This window comes from Echeneis naucrates, chromosome 14 (assembly GCF_900963305.1).
Source record: "Echeneis naucrates chromosome 14, fEcheNa1.1, whole genome shotgun sequence".
NCBI lineage: Eukaryota > Metazoa > Chordata > Actinopteri > Carangiformes > Echeneidae > Echeneis > Echeneis naucrates.
The window spans coordinates 3,337,006-3,353,689 of record NC_042524.1 but is presented as its reverse complement, the minus strand read 5'-3'; the positions used below and the strand labels follow the sequence as shown (position 1 = coordinate 3,353,689).

The 16,684-nt window shown below is 41.1% G+C and overlaps 1 protein-coding gene across 3 annotated transcripts in view; it reads left to right on the top strand.

The window, feature by feature from the left end:
- The window catches only part of cadm1a (cell adhesion molecule 1a), a 328,662-nt gene that overhangs the window by 268,225 nt on the left and 43,753 nt on the right, over nucleotides 1–16,684 (top strand). For all 3 annotated transcript variants that reach the window (XM_029518976.1, XM_029518975.1, XM_029518974.1), the window contains exons 5-7: nucleotides 4,356–4,514; nucleotides 10,822–10,918; nucleotides 16,060–16,232. In XM_029518976.1, the coding sequence (XP_029374836.1) occupies nucleotides 4,356–4,514; nucleotides 10,822–10,918; nucleotides 16,060–16,232 (429 nt within the window). The remainder of the gene's footprint in view (nucleotides 1–4,355; nucleotides 4,515–10,821; nucleotides 10,919–16,059; nucleotides 16,233–16,684) is intronic.

The following is a 16,684-nucleotide window of genomic DNA, read 5'->3' as shown; positions in this document are numbered from 1 at the left end:
GGAGCCGGTAACCACTGTAACCAAATGATTTATGTAATGCTAAATGCCCCTCAACCCCCACGCCCATGCTGTTTTTTCACACTTGTTAAAAATGGATTGCCATTTACTAAAATAGGCATGCCACTCTTTTGAAGTTCGACAATTGATGGATGCAATTTTTTGCCATAACACAATACTCAGGGGTATTTAACTGCTGTCACAACACTGCATTTAGAGCATGCTTTTTGCTTTCATCCATTTTTGCCACCTGTGAACAGCTGCTACCAGCTGGAATAATGATGGCCACTCTTAAAAATACTTATTTTATTATTTCACAGTCCTCTGTTCTTTGCAGGTGACATTAATGCCGCTGCTTCAACAATTTCAGGTTTGATGAACATGCCATAGCACTCAGCTGTCGCGTTAATGCTAGCTCTTTGCCAAATGATCCCACAATTTGTTTGGTTGACAATGCATCAGCAAAAGAAATGGGACCTGGTTTGGCTCTGCTGATGCTGAAAATGTGAAAGACAAAAGAGTGCAAGAAAAAGGAAAGATAGGAGGAAAAAGAATGGCTCGGGGTGCCAGAGTCCTGACACGGGGGCAGAATTACTTAAACTGCCGTTGGCTGTGGCTCCTTGCCTGGCAGACTTATTTCTAATTAAATGTACCAAGAATTTCACTTAATTACCTTACAGGGTAATCAGGATCTCTTAAATATCATTTAAAGGTTGCAATTGTCATGCTTGCCAATGGAAATCCAACTATCTTCAAATATGCACAGACCCATTATCTCGCTATTATCTCCTTTTTCCTTTATTTTCTCTTATCCTGCTTTTCAGTGATTTATTAACATATGCCCTAACATTGATATCTTCATCCTTCAAGCTTCCGCTGCAGTGAAAGTCACGAAAAAGGGAGTGCAGGATCCAACGGTGCAGGTCACCGCTTTCTTTTCTGTTATGATGAAAGAAAAGGAAGATGGAGAGAGAAAAGAAAAAACCAGAAGGTAGGGCACTTCACTGACTGACAGGAACCAGAGCGGCCATTAGCCTCAAGTCCTATGAGACAACCACAGGGTGATTTCATTTACCCTGCGCTAACCCGGCAGGAAAGACTCTGCAAATGGATCAAATTATTTTTTTGGGGATAAAGTGATAGACGTGGAGAGACATATATTTTACTTAAACAGACTTTACTCCCTTACCGTTCCACAAGAGTGTGGTTAAACGATAACAGAAGTGAAATGCTGTGGCGGCGCCGGCGAGGAGGGCCGGCTCGGGTTGTTTGCCAGCATCTGCATAACACTTAAAGGTGCCACCTCAGCTTTGGTGTGACCTTCCGCTGCCTTTCAGTCAAACCCTTCTCTCCCGCAAATGTAAGTGCTTTACACAGCACAGCGTTTTCAAACAGAGAGAGCTATCACTAGTTCACCATCAATGCTCACTTCACTTTTTAAGGGCCCTTCAAGCTCTGCTCCACTCAAGCCACATAATTTGTCACCTGAAGATTATTAAACACAATTAAAACAAGGGTATCAGAATGATCAGTAAGCGGTGGGTCGGATGCATTAATCCCGTATTTCAGCTGGGACAATTTATATGAATACAAATCTTTCTTGTTCACTTTGACTCACTTTAGAAGAGCCATTTGTAAATGTAGCTCTTGGTAGATGGCCAGCGGCGGCGTCAGTAGATTTCTTTACAGATAGAAGAAGAAACTTTGTGAGTTCAGCATCGAACCTCATTCGTCTCCGCACTAAGAGCTGCCATAAAGTTATTCTTGTAGCCAACCGTTCTCGTCTCCAACCTGACCAGAAGACGTACCACGATTGGCGCTAACTTGCATCGCTGGTTAGGAAAAAATGGTTTGAACAATTCAGTCCAGAGTCCAGAGAAGAAGAAGCGCATCGGCTCTGCTTTTGTAAAATCCGATGTAAACAATTTCGCCGTGGTCGGTTTGCAGTGCGATGCTGCTGGTGTGTGGGTTTTACATGGGAAAAAAACAGCGGGCGCAGGTGTTTCGATGTGTGCTGCCCTCAAGAGTGACATTGTTCCTACTTCAGCAGATTAATATTTGATGCGGCACAACTGGAGTACTATCAGATGTCTGTCTTGTGAGACTTCTCTGTCTCCTCTGCCTTTGCCGAGAAATGGGCAACAGTCGGTGCTTTTGCCTGACATTGCAGTGGGGTTCATTTGTTGTATCTCTCCCTTGCACAAATGGGTGCCGGTTTAGTGGATGCTCAGTAGGCAAGTGAAAATACCTCAATCCAGGCAAGAAGGAGCAAAGAAACAAGGCTAATAAGCTGTTAGGAAGCTTTCTCCTTTTTTGTTTGTTGTTGTTTTTTTGTTTTTTTTAAGACAAATGGTAGAAAAAAAGAGAGTGAGCATTAAATTAAGATGTTCACTCATTAATCATCTCAAACAATTTCTCATTTGTAGTAATTATACATATTTTTACATCCATTTGCGGCTGCCACGGTAACTTGTGTCTGTGAGTATTTTTCTTGTAAAATTAATTCTTCGGGATTAAGGGAAGGCGATCCAGAAACCCAGGGCTCGCATAAAGACATCTCCTTGCTGCTGCTTCATGCATCTCAAAAGACATTTTGATTTCAGCAGACCCCTTCAGGTTCCCATTTCAGGCCCTTGCATGTATCTGAAGCCTCTAGTGGTATTTATTCATGACAACCTGTTCCTTTACACATGGCACATCACACACGTTTGCTTTCCCAGCATCCAAAGAGACAGCTGTCACCGCTGTGACGCTATCGCCACTGTAGCTGAGCTGCAGTACGTGCACTTGGTCGATATTTTAGAGCCAAAATACAAACTGGTGGATGCAACACTTAATATTAAGACTGATTTTCCCCTGTTTCTGCCTTTTATCTTTGCAGACTCTTTCGCTTTTTCTTTTTTCTCTTTTTCTTTTTCCTTGCTTCCAGTATTTGTTTTATTGATGGGACGCAAACTCACTTGTGCAACAGACTGTTGGAAGTAGGACAAAGGGATAAAAATAATCAATCTCTCTTTGCAACGCTGCCGTGCAGAGCTGTCTGCAGCTATCTTTCTTATTTTGGATGACTGTGATGAGGTATCCTCTTCATTGCATTTGAGAGTGTATTGCCTGATATTACAGAGCAGCCAATAATCAGAGGAGGCTTACTTTGCAGGCTTCAGACATGGCAGTGCTGCATAAAATGTGGCTACACAATAAATCTAGCTTCATAAAGCCTAATGAATGATTCACAGTCACACAGTAGCCGCTGACAACAGGCAATTTTTAATGGTCACCTTCTTTGACCATTCTCAAGGACACTTTCCACCACTTCACATTTGTAGGGTCATTCTCCTTCCTACCAAACAATGGCTACCTTTTGTCAGGCCTGAATATTTTTAAAGCTGCTTTATTCCAAGATTGAGGGCAAAGGATCTATCATTGCAATTTTGTAAACGAAAACTTTGGTAACTACCCATCAGTACGGCGAGTTGTTCAGAAAGCGCTTCCAGAGGAACAAAGGACTCGTAAAATTGAGTGCTGCACAAGTAAGAGAAATTCAAATGATTAACTTCTAATATTTTCCAAAGTGCTTTTTCAGAATAGAGACTTCATGGCTCAAATGACACTGTTTTTGGAAAGCCAATATAAACCTCTACAGCTCAGTTTTCATTTACTGACTAAACTACAGCAAAAATTCACAGGCAAATAAATAAAACTAACCGGCAATCTACGAAGAGTCGTTTAAATGATTAGGAAAACAAGTAGTGCTGTGTTTAGTTTGAACCAAATATCAATATTTTTAATCATAATTTTTTTTAATTTATCTGTGATCTCCCAGGGTTCAACTTATTTAATTAGACCATATAGATCAAATTTGCAGGTCTTGCAAGTCTACAAGAAGGCCGGTTCTAACAAGGGAACAGAGATGAAGCTGCTGGGGCAGAATACACTTGCTCTGTTTCTTCACACAGGCCATAAACATTTCAGGTTATGTAAATAAATAGTTTCAAAAGTTGGTGAGTGGTCCCCTGTAACCCTTTGATTGACTAACAGGATGTACCCCAGCCACTGAACAGTGTAAGATAGGATTGGTCAAACCCTCCGTGAAATTGTGATGATGGATGGATGGACAGATGAGACAACAGACTACAATAAGAAATTCGCAGTCAGATGTCCTCCAAAAAAAAAATTGGAAAGAAATCTTGTCTAATTCTTTGCTTCGCTGTACATGAAAGTCTGCGACTGTGGTTGAAGGCTGAGACTTCAGACCGCAGTGTCTGTCTGCGTGAGGCTCATTCATATTTTAACGACAACCTGAAAATGCGGCTGCATTGCGCACTCTTTAAGTCTCCTTTTTCTTTGTTCCCCCGTAGGCAAGCCCAAAGTTGAGCTGACCTACGACAAGATGTACACAGTAACCAGCCGCCTGACATTCACCGTGAGCAAGGAGGACGACGGCGTGCCCGTGGTTTGCATCGTAGACCACCCCGCAGTTAAGGACTTCCAAGCACAGAAATACCTGGAGGTGCAGTGTAAGTATTTCGGCTTGGAAATGAATTATAAATAAGCATGGATATTTAAATAGCATTATGCACCCCCCCACGCTTTTTTTTTCCTTTTTTTCTTTTTTTACCAAGTGTCTCATCAGCTTAACTCAATAAATTGGACTACAGCAGAGAAGAGTGTTCCATGCTCATTAATTAAATGGCATAAGTTTTCTGCTTTTTCCCCGAACTAAAACTTTGGTGTGTGACATGTGTGGCAGTGTCACTGAAGGGAAATCACCTGCATGCACAGGTTATGATGAATAAGAGGGGAAAATTGGACTGCAGTGGAGTAGCCTGCTCCATCTCCACTAATTAAATGACATAAATATTCCACATTTCCTCCCACTGAAACTTTGCTGCCTGACGTTGTCTTTAAAGAGAAAAGATTCCCATCGCATGATGAATAAAAAACGGGAAGACCTTTGTATTTCTCTCAGAAAGAGTAATGTTGTTTAGCCTTTCTGAATTTCGCCATCACTGCGAAGCAGTACGAACAGACCAGGTTGCTATTTCAGAAATATCTTTTGTTCTGCCTTCATATTCACAGTCTCATTTTTTTTCATTTTGGGGCGATGAATTCGTCACAGCAGTGCAATTTAGTTTAATCTTAAAGTAGCGTCAATGTCAGTGCAGATACACACTGATAGTGCGAAAGTGGTTTGTATGAAAAACAAAACTTTTAATTAGTTTATTGATTCTACAGCCATGTTGTTTACGCATCATAACAGCATTAATGTGACTTAATTAAGAGACAATCAACACAGTCAAATCACATGATGTCCATCTCCTCTCACATATAAGCTATGACTGGATGTTGATGTGGACCTTAATCAGCTGTTTGCACATCAGCATCGTACACTAGTCCAATTAAAAATACCAGCAAAGACGACGCAGATGTCACACAGTAGTGCCTATTTACAACACAGCACTGCAAATGAAGCCCTGAAATTAATTCCTTGCACATGCATCTGTTAAACCAAAACCAGGAATGAGATCTCAATCATGATGTTCAAATGTCAAAGGTGCTCAGTGATCACTTAGTTCACAGGGCGCCAACTGAGGCAGGGCAGAAATGAATGCTGTTTATTGAGTAAATAGCAAAATGAAAGGCATATCTGCACAGAGAAATGAAATGTCAAATGTTGAAACACCGAAAGAAGACTTTAAAAAAAAAAAAAAAAAAAAATCTGATGAAAAAGGGAGTCTATTAAAGAAGTGCCTTTGTGCAATTATAGGTAGAAAGTGTTGGAATGATTGAAACGAAATGAGAATGAAAGAAAAGGATCAAATTTATGTATTTCATGCCTAACCTTATGTCCTCGGCCTTTGGCATGTCCTCGCATTCTATTAAAAAAACAAAACCTCTTCTGTTGCTATCTGACCTTTCCCTGGGAGAGCGAGAGCAGGAGATCAGCTCATCTACAGAGGCGCCATGGCATTTTGTTGGCCTCTGATTGCAGGGAGCTCACATGGACCACCCGGCCCCTTCATGCAGGGGCTGCTGCTGTCATGCTCTGTGCATACTGTAATGGGCATCAAACAGGCATGGCCGGCCCTGCAGTCCACCGTCTCTTTGATCTCGCTGCCATGCAGTTTAATATTACATTTGGAGCGTGTTGACTGAGGAGTAATACTGTCTGTACAGAACATATGATATAATGGCATACACATTGGTTGCAAAATTCTGTACAGCAACTTTCCTTTTTCTTTTTTTGTTGGTTTTTTAAGCTTTTTATTGGTTGGTAAATTACCATTAAAACAAGGAAATTGGTTGTTCATCTCCGTGGGAGTTTCTTTTTTTGTGCACGCCGACTAAAGGCAAGCAATTAATTAGAATTAAATAATTGGATGTAAACTATGAAGTACAAGTCCGCTATTGACTCCAATTTCAGAACTGTGGTGTGTTTTGTGGTGTGAAAATTTAAGGACTAATTGGAGAGACCTCGGCTTTATGTTTTGTTTATAACTCAAAATGCACTGATATTTCCATACGGTATTGTAATAAACACAGAACATACAAAGGTTTATTCATCCGTGATGCTCAGTTTAAAAAAAAAAAAAAAAAAGTTCTTCACAGAAAAGGTCAGTGTCAGCCCTTTTTTTCTCATCTTTTTCTCTAACTTTGTGCGTTTTCTGCTAAAATTAGCACGCTAACCACCTAGCCCTGGTCCTGGTGGACTATGTTGTCACTCCCAAATACAAAGTCGCTGCAAGACTGGCAGATAAGCAGCTGCTGATGCTACTGGCGGCTATGTAGCAACAACCAAACTTGCAAATAGTTCCTTTAGGTTTCTAGCAGTTTGGCAGCCATCTTGAAATGTCATTGATTAATTTGTGCATTTGGTGTTTCAAACGCACAACGAAAAATTTGCATCAGAAAACACTCCCAGGTCTTTTGATTCATTTTCATTCATTATACTGTGTATACAAGAACACAGTGTATTGCTGTGAACACTATACCTAATACCTAATGGAGGCTAATAGAGGCTAATCAGATTAGCGTGGTTCAGTTAATACACAATAAGGTCCCACTGCCAAAGCCATCTGGGAGGAAAACCGGCACCTTAGTATTTATGTTTTACACATGCTGAGATCTAAATCTGCTGTATTAAAATAATTCACCCGTAATTATTCAGATTTTTTATGTAGCACCGCAGTGAATGCCCTTTAGTAAATGTTTTGGGCAAATTCATACTATATTATACCTTTAACACAGTCTCCATTTTCTCTATAATTTGAGAAATTACATCTTCCTTTTCAAAACATTTCCAAAGAGCCAGTTACATTTGTTCCCCTTTGAGGAAATTATACAAGACCTTTAAAATAAGGCCCGCTTTTCTATTTCTACTGTCGCATAAACGTTTGATTACTGATTACGAAGGGTAGATGAGCTGATTTGCTCTGACTCACTCACCATGTGGGCAATTTGTGCAAGGGGTGGATAGAACTGTGCAGGAAGGAATAGCTTAGAAAAAAAGCCTCCACTGTCAGGAGACAGCACAATTAAATAAACCTGCAGTGTTTATGAGTATACGCAAAGTAAGTTGTTTTGCTCTGTTGCCTGGTTGTTTACTCTTAAGGTCAGCTGGCAACAGAAAGATGGATAGTGCCATCTTGAGTGCTTATGAGGTGAGGTGCACAATAAAGCAGATAATTCCATGGGCATAATAATAACGGTCCTCTAGCATACCGCAAACACTATTTCATTTCCACTGAAGTGGCGGATCTGGCGATGCAGTATGTAGTTTCTCCATCTTGCTGAGACAAGAAAGCTCGGACATAACAACTCGAGAGTATAAAAACAACCTACAGATGCCAAGCGTCCTTCATATTTATGGCTCCACGATGACAAGGTCAGATGACGTTGTTAGTGGAGAAAAAGTTGCAGGATGCCATGTAATGCCTGGAGTGGAAACAAAACTAAAGGGTTTCTGTCTAAACCCTTGCATGCCCACTGAGCAGAAGACTTGGCTTTTTGCCCACGTGCTGTCCATCATCAAGGCTGAGAGCCGACCGCTGACAGGGTGTGATTTAGACAGATGGATGGCCAGACATGTGTTGTTTGTTGCCGAGAAGGTCGGACAGCAGTGTGGAACTCAACCGCCAGCTTTGAAACCATAACTCAGGCACAATCCCTCCGTCTGCAAGCTGATTAAAACTGCAGCACCGAAATGTGCATTTAAGCCATAAAAGGGGCGAAAGGATCAAAATAATTCATATCACAATCGGGAAATTGTAATTATGCCATTGTGGCTCAACAGTCATGCTGGCAGGGGTATGACTGAATTCCGGTGGTATTTATGGGCAGCCCCTAACGTAGGAAAACCAAGAGTAAACAAGCTTGGGCGCAGTGTGTGTCCGTGTATTTCCAGAAATCAATGTTGACCACTTTTTTACACTGCTGGAGAAACTCTTTTTTTTTTTTATCTCACATATTAAAAACTTTGTCGGTGAACAAGGATTTAAGATTAATATATGAAGTTGCAACAAAGCCGCCTAGGTCCTCATCCATGATTTTCTTATATTGTACACAGCGTTTTGTGGACTTATAAACCAATACTTACTTGTTATTTTTCAGAATAAGCAACATTTCAAAGCTCTACATGTCAGAGCAGGGCTTCTGTTGCATTTCTTATGTTTTGGTCTTACTGCAGTACTCCGAAACACTGAATTCAATCCCTAACCCAGATGATTGATTGAATAAAACATTAGATTCCTGTCCAGAGTAAAGGATCATCGCTCACACCAAGATGAAAATAGGCTTTGATAACACCAGCAACAGTCAATGGACTGGGAACAATAGAAACTTCATGGTTGCAAAGAGGAGCGCAGCAGCGACTGTCAAAGCACTCCACTGATTTGTCAAAACAACATTTTCTTTACAGCTGCCTCAGCTCTTCAGCAGTCCCCCCCCCCCTTTTTTTTTTTTTTTTGTTGGTAACTTCATCAGGTAACATATTCTGACATGCTGAGAGTTTGTGGTACTGCGCTGTATCGCATACATCCTTTCCCAAAGCTTTGGCTTGTGTTTTAGTGTTTGGCTGATTTAAAATTCCATCAATTGTATACCCAAGGTAGAACCAACACAGCCGCAAAGTGATTTGTTGAGGCTGAAGAAGGTTAAGGTTAAGACTCTGCCAGTAGTCAAATGCAAAGAAAAGAAATACTTGAATGTATTTTTTTATAGCTTAATATACAAAATAGCATAAAAGTCAAATTCACCTAGACCAAGCCTATTTGTGTGCAATAGTAAATGTATACTTGCCTTTCAGAGGCATAAGTTTGACGTGATCTCCTCTGACACACCATCACCGGTCATGGTTATTCTTGATGGCTGAATTTATTGTTGTTTTGAGTCTTCAAAAGTTATGCTTTCACATTAATCCCTTTCCTAAAATGGAGCTTTAACTTTCAAGGCCACAGGAAAGGGATTCATTTCCTGATACTGAAGTGTCTGTGTCTGCCTACCAGCTAGTCTGACAAACCTCAAACAAAGCCTTTCTGAGTGGAGGGTCGGGAAGTGTTTGGTATTAGTTTAAGCCTGTCACCAGTTGAGAATGCAAATTACCTTTGTACACAAATAACCGCTGATTTGGGTTTACTTTACAGTTGTTTGATGACAGCAGAATAACACATTACAAGCAAACTTAGCCTTAGTATGATCCCTTCACTCTATTTTACCAGATTCCCATTAGCAGGGCGGTTGTGACTGATGTAGTGTTATGCCACACAATAAGCAGATAATGGGGGGGTGACCTGTTTTGTTATTGCCGCCGTTTCCAATTAATAATATTATTAGTAAGGTTTAGTGACTAGTTTCTCCCACTGGTGAGAGGATGAGGGGATGCTCACAAGCTCTGGGTGTGCCACCTCTCCACACCCAGAAGCTTCCAGATGCCCAGCCACTCAGGAGAAAACAGGCTTTTAAGATGTTGTTTTTAAGGAGGCCCTGTATCAGTCAGAAGCTCGACTAAAGGGCTGCTTAACAGGCTGCAATAAATAATATATTATTCGAACTGTGAATCATACAAAGCAACTCCAATGGACCTTAATGCACCAAAAACTAAAAATGGGGAATGAGCATAACAGGACAAATACAATCTACGGAGACTACTTCTGTTTTCAGGGTGAGCTGTGTGTTCTGTGTGAAGGAAAATAATAAAGCGCCGACGCAAACGACAAATATACGGTTACCCAGCTCAGCCTCCCCATAAATGCTGAAACCAAACACAACTGCGGCTCAAGTAGAGAAGCGTCACATGGTTAGAAAAGTAACCTTATTGGCATAAATATTTCTAAATATCTCTGTACAAAACATGTGCCATCGAGCCACTGTTAGTTTGGCTGCAACAGCAAATCGTGAACAGTATGAGCATGGAGCTCCAGCAGTGTCGGAGTGATATCGTCGCATGAGCAGTAAGCCGAAGACTGAAGTTGGCATCACCGAATGCTTCACAGTCCCCAAAACAGGTGTGCTGAAGGCAAACTCTGTATTCCCACCCACCAGCCTGACCTCCACAGCCTTTGTTGCTCCACCTGTTTGGATTTTTTGAGCTAATGCAGTTTATTACATAAGCATATAATTTGCAGGAGGCTGCTTTGTGTTAAAACCCTGACAATATTTAATCGTTCGAGGTTTCACAGTGAATGTAATTTCTCTGACTCCTCAGAGGCGATATGGAAAACAAGCCATTCATCAGAGAGGACTTGGAAGTAAAAATAGAGACAGATCAATCTTTATCGGTTATGTTATCCTGGCATTTCATTTTCTGTCCGTCTCTAATCTTTTCAGACAAACCGGAGGTCAAGATTGTGGTGGAATTTCCTCAAGGTCTGACCAGGGAAGGAGAGAACCTGGAACTGACGTGTCAAGCCAAAGGCAAACCCCAGTACGACACAGACACACACACTTAAACGCAAACACACAATTTATCCAATTAAAAATAGCCATAGGGTGGCGAACTGACCCTACTGTCGCACAGATGAACATTTATATATTCATGCACATACCTCGACAGCATTCCTTGGTGAGTCTCATTACAGCGGTGATTGGAACCACAGGTAGGTGACGAATTGGTGGAAAAAATTTGAATATATGAGTGCTGTTTCATAATGAATACAAATGTCTCCCTACAGGACATGAGTTGGTCACTAAATGGATCGTTTACGCTGAACTTTTGTGGCAGCGACACCTTACATCTAAAGTAATGAAGCATCCAAACTGCTATTACTTCAAAAAAATCTATGTGAATATGCAAACGGAGTGCATGGATCAGGTTTAACTTTGTCTTTTAGTCATTCAGCAACAGACAGCGCTTGTTGGGAGTACAGTGCATACGGTTTAAAGCTTAATATGGTATCAAACAACATAATGACTTCTTTAAAGCTCAGTGTCCGACTTGACTGAAAGGATGTCAAGAATAGATTGCTTATTTTAATTTCATCCACGAATGGCACGGTCTGGATCTGAGCATAGCAGGAAGAATAGAAATGTGATAGTATTTGCAAAATGAAGACGTGGCAGATTCAGTTTATTCAGTATATTGTGTAACAGTGGGAGAAATATGGATATGAGAAAAGAATATAGAAGGCAGATATTAGAGGCATCACCTATTGATATTCAGAATAAGACTGCAGGAATTTTGCACTATACCTTTCAAGTTGAAGAAGCAAAGAAGTCCTTCTCTCTGCGGTGATTCGATAATATTAGACCCTGAAATAAAAAGTGCAGTAAAACAAAAGAGAAAATAGAATCTCACTGCTCATCTTGACAACCGCAGAAGCAATTAGTTTAATTTATGTAAGAATGTTAAGGGTAACTTGGGCTAATAGTGCTCGAGCTGCACAGAACTGTAAAGAATAGTTTCTATTCTGTTGTTCACATTCCTTGTAACCACAGTGCTCGTCAGCTTTTGACGACAGAAGCAAATTTTGATCCTACTTTTATTGGAAGCAGATGATATTAAAAGTCTCCCAGCCTCGGCATCGCCTCATGCTGAAGACAAAAATATCAATGCCGTGTTTGCAGGTGTTGTGATTGAGACTATAGGTGACCAGAAAGTTATTCAGCTGTATCAGCCACACTGAGCCGCCAATACATTTCCACTTGAGTTTTTATTTCTTTTTTACTGCCTCGTCTTCTTCTCTGCTGCTGTAACTAATGCACCATCATTAAAAGCTCATTCAGGTGACTGTTCAGTGTTGACTAAAGATAAATGTTTCATATGGTCGATAATCGGATTGCCTCGGAGAATCGGGCAGCCTCAGGAAACTGCTTCAAGTCAAATTGGAAAATGGGACTTTCATTGATGTTCTTCTCAATATTTATTCAGTGGTTGGGTCCTCCAAAGGCTCTACCATCGTTCCTCTAATGTGTTTTTTCATTGTCACGCTTCTACTTGGTCACATCATGAGCAAAGTTTATGTTTGTTATAAGCTTTTATTTTACGCAGATGATATACAGATGCATATTCTGAAGTTGGTGACGAAAGCAACCAGCAGCCATTGTTACACATCTGTCATTATGATTTAATTTCATCCAGGGTTAGGGTTAGGGGTTAGGGTTAGGGTTAGACAGCATAGACAGCATATATCTAAGTGCTGAGACAACTTCTTTTCTTTCCTCTTCTTATGATCTTGAGGTTAAATTTATGAAAGTTGTATGAATGACACCTTTTATTTTTAATTTTTTTAAATGTTTGGACGGTTGTGCCAGAGTATTAACATCCAGTCTCTGGAGTGCTCTAATCCCTAGGACCATAAGCAATGGCACATAAGAGCAGCTGGGCCAGATTTGGTTATTGTTGAATTAGCAATGAAAATTAACTGTAGGAACACGAAGTATCACCACCTGAAGTTGAAGTGGGTGCCCTCATTATTGGATCGAGAACTTATCTCCACAGTGGGGGCAAAGAGAACTCCTTATTCGCAGATGACATTCAGTTGGGCTTGTCTGGATATAAAGTACACATTGCAGGGAGTGAAACTGTGTCTACAGCTGTGAATAATGTTACAGAAAGACCCGAGGCCAGACGATTCCAAATGACCATTACTGGACACATAATCACATAATTGAATGGCTGCTATTTTCTTTTTCAGAACTTTCAAAGGGGAAATTTAAAACCGACCTGTAATTATAAGATACATCAGAATTGCTGTGTGATATTTTTGAACAGGTGTTTAATTGCCACTGCTTTAAAGGTGGAGGGGCAGAGCAGAGAGGTGCATTAATAAGAGTGGAGTGCATGCTAATATCTAGCAGCTACTATTTTAGCAGAAGGACAGCTGAATAGGCTTTTGTGATTAAAGTGAAAAGATCGCTTGAACGGTCGCCAAGCCATTTTTCAACGACTGAGTTACGCCAGCGTTCAGCTTGGTTAATGTTTTTTGAGATATCAGGATCTGTTCTGAAAGCTCTCGCTCATGACTTATTAGGCAATTATTCATGTATCATCCGCAAACGCAGGTGTTGGTTTGTTTAGGTGACAGGTCTTGGCTCTTAAATAGGATATAATGGAGTGCAAATGAAGCCATTAGGTGGAGCACGACGGGAGAACTTAAGGCAGCAGGCTTGCCGAACTGTCCAAACATCGATACGCTGCTGTTGCTGTCAATATCGGTATGTCGACAAGGCAGTTCAAATTTGAACAGGACAGAATAAGCATTTAAGAATATTATATTTGAAAGAGTAATGCGACCAATTCAGATGTTATTTTCTTTGTTTTCAAGGAAATTTGAATATGGTGATAAATGGCAGCCTCAGACGAGCATTTCCAGCAAAAACATACAAAATAAAACTCCTGTTTGCTTTGTGGCAGCTCGACTTCGCAAGACTTGGAAATGAGTTTAATAGCAATCGCTTTAAACGCCCTCTATCTGTCCACCGACTGAGATTAGGAGGGAAAACCAGGCTCCGACATGACAGTTGCAGGCTTTGTACGGTCACCATCCACCGCAGCCTCCTTCCCGTGATAACATAACAGCAGTTTATTCATTCAAAGCATCTCGTCCTGTCAAACGATTACATTCGTCAGCGCTACGTGACAACAATCCGGCGAGATGCGAGATGCACAGAAACGCCTTCCAAACCCGCCAAGTCGAAAAGGTGTTTGAGATTCAACACAGGTTTTACAGGGAAGCGATCCGTTAAGGGGATTAGTGGCATAAATGATTAGAGATGATTAGTGGCTATTATTGAAATTTTAATTGAATTGTAATAGGAAAATTGAAATTTAGTTCTTTTGAGGTCTTGGGTGTGACTGTGTGCTTCCACCTGCAAGTTTCTGTCCGAGCAGGTGGAAACTGGCTCAGTAAATATAAACCCTTCTGTGTGTGAATTGTGCTTTTGCCTCAGCAACCTACTCATATTACTGTGTTATAATGTTTTTCTTTCTTGTCGTCATTTATTTACCTGAGCTGGTGTGCGTCCCCCGCCGTGCAATGACCTTCATATTTGCCTATGCGGCCAGCTCTGAGGCCATTTCATCATCATGCGTTGCGTTCAGTGGTCAGTTTTGTTTTGCAACCGGTGGAGAAAGAGCTCAAAGCTCAACCAGTGCAGGACTTTAAATTGGCCTTTAGATTTCTGGGAGGTCTGAAACTATTTGTGGTTCTGAAGTGTACAAGAACACACACACACACACACAGAGACACACTTCCTCTCCTCCCCAGCCCCCCCACAGTTTTCATACTTGGCATAGAGACAAGCGCACTACCCGTAGTCATTTTATAAAGATGAAAACACAATCAATACAGTGAGCTGGGAATTGGAAGTCATTTTCATTAGAGCTGCTGAGAGTTGTGCAGTCATTACCAGCAGATAGCACAGGGGGCCCCGTCTGCAGGCAGCCATTTGTATTCTGAACGCCTGCCCTTCTTCTCTCCTTGCAGCCCCATCTTACCTCTTTCGTCTATCTCTGTCTATCCTCCTCCTCCGAATTCACTTTTCCTTCTCTCACAACATCCCATTCACCTATAGAAACTCCTTTTTTTTTTTTCTCCCTCTCTTTCTAGGTCATGTCTCCGGTGCCGTACGAGGAAAAGACCTATTTATTATTTATTTACATTTCATTTCATCCGGACAGAGCTTGTAATAGACGCTGCACTTTCTCTTTCAAGCAGTCCACCACAGCCATTAAACACCCATGCGGTTTGTTTGTTTGTTTGGATTTAGTTTTTTTTTTATTTATTTATTTATTAACTTCATCTCCCACCCACCCCCACCCCCTTACCCCCCAGGTCCTCTCTCCTATTTGCTTGCTCCCTCCACACCAAATGCTTTCAAATGGAGGGAAACAAGTTAAAACACCACAGCAAAATGCAACACGAGAGACCATCAGCACAAGCTCAGGGGAAATAACAGTTGCTGGCAGTGGCCATTGGAAGTTGCAGCTGCAAAATAGAGGTGTTTTGTCTTTTTCTTTTTCTCCTCACCCCCTGTGACTCTGGGCACTCTGAGCTCATTGTCATAAAAATGGAATCTGTCACCCCACTATAAACCTCAGTCAAGGTACAAAAAAGAACAAATACAGACACTTGGTAGGCACCCACCTACACAGCAACACTCATAAGTGTACAAGCGTGGAAAGCCTGTAATTTCAAGACAAAGCTGCCATACTGTTATTGTTGCTTTTAACGCTCCACAAAGGGAAGGATGTCATTTTATTATGTCGTGTTTTTTAAGTACTAACTTTCCTTCAGTAGCACCCCCCCCCCCACACACACACACACACACTTTTTTTTTTTTTTTTCAGTAAATAGCTGCAAGAGTTTTGATGAAACGAAGGTAAATTTGTTCTGGTAAAAGTCAAACTAGGAAATCTGTTAACAAATATAGATAAATTAAATAGATATTCTCCGTGTTAAAGGAATAGTATGGTAGTCGAGATAATTCCTCGTGCTGGTCTACAAACAGAATTTAAAAATCACACAAATGATGAAAATGTTGTTTGTAATTTGGGGTCTAACGATTATTGCATCCTTTAAATGCCGCTTCATGCCTGTAACAGCTCGTTGGTTTTCTTCTTCTCAGGCCACAACGGGTGAATTGGGTGAAGGTGGACGATGACGTGCCGTCCCATGCCGTCATCACCGGCAGCGATCTTTACATCGAAAACCTGAACAAGTCCTACAATGGAACCTACCGCTGTGTGGCATCCAATTCAGTGGGGGAGTCTTACGACGACTACATCCTCTATGTTTATGGTATGACAGTACAACACTCACCCTTTTAATACTCAACTGTATCCCTTTGTGCCCGTATCTCTAGCTCGCCTTTTTCACTTTATGGTCACTTCCTTTTATGATGCGAGATATTCCAGCGTTCCAGCGTTTAAAAAAACCTCTAACCTGCCTCCTTGTGTAGAAGTCAAAACCAATGAGAGATCACGGGGTCACTGTGTATGCGCTGAACAGGAGGTCTGAGTGTGTCATGCAGGCGGTAACACTGTGGAGGATTGTCCCATGAACCTTAACACCAGAATCATTTAAATGTAGACTGATGAGAGATTTACATGGCTGGCAAGTTGTTAGCTCTGGTTAACATCTGTAGCATACTAAGTACTCCATAATCCAAAGTATGCAGAGTGACTTTTAAAACAGGACTCTGTTTCAATAGAGGTGTAGTATACTCTTAATCCCTCCTGCTATGGTGTCCG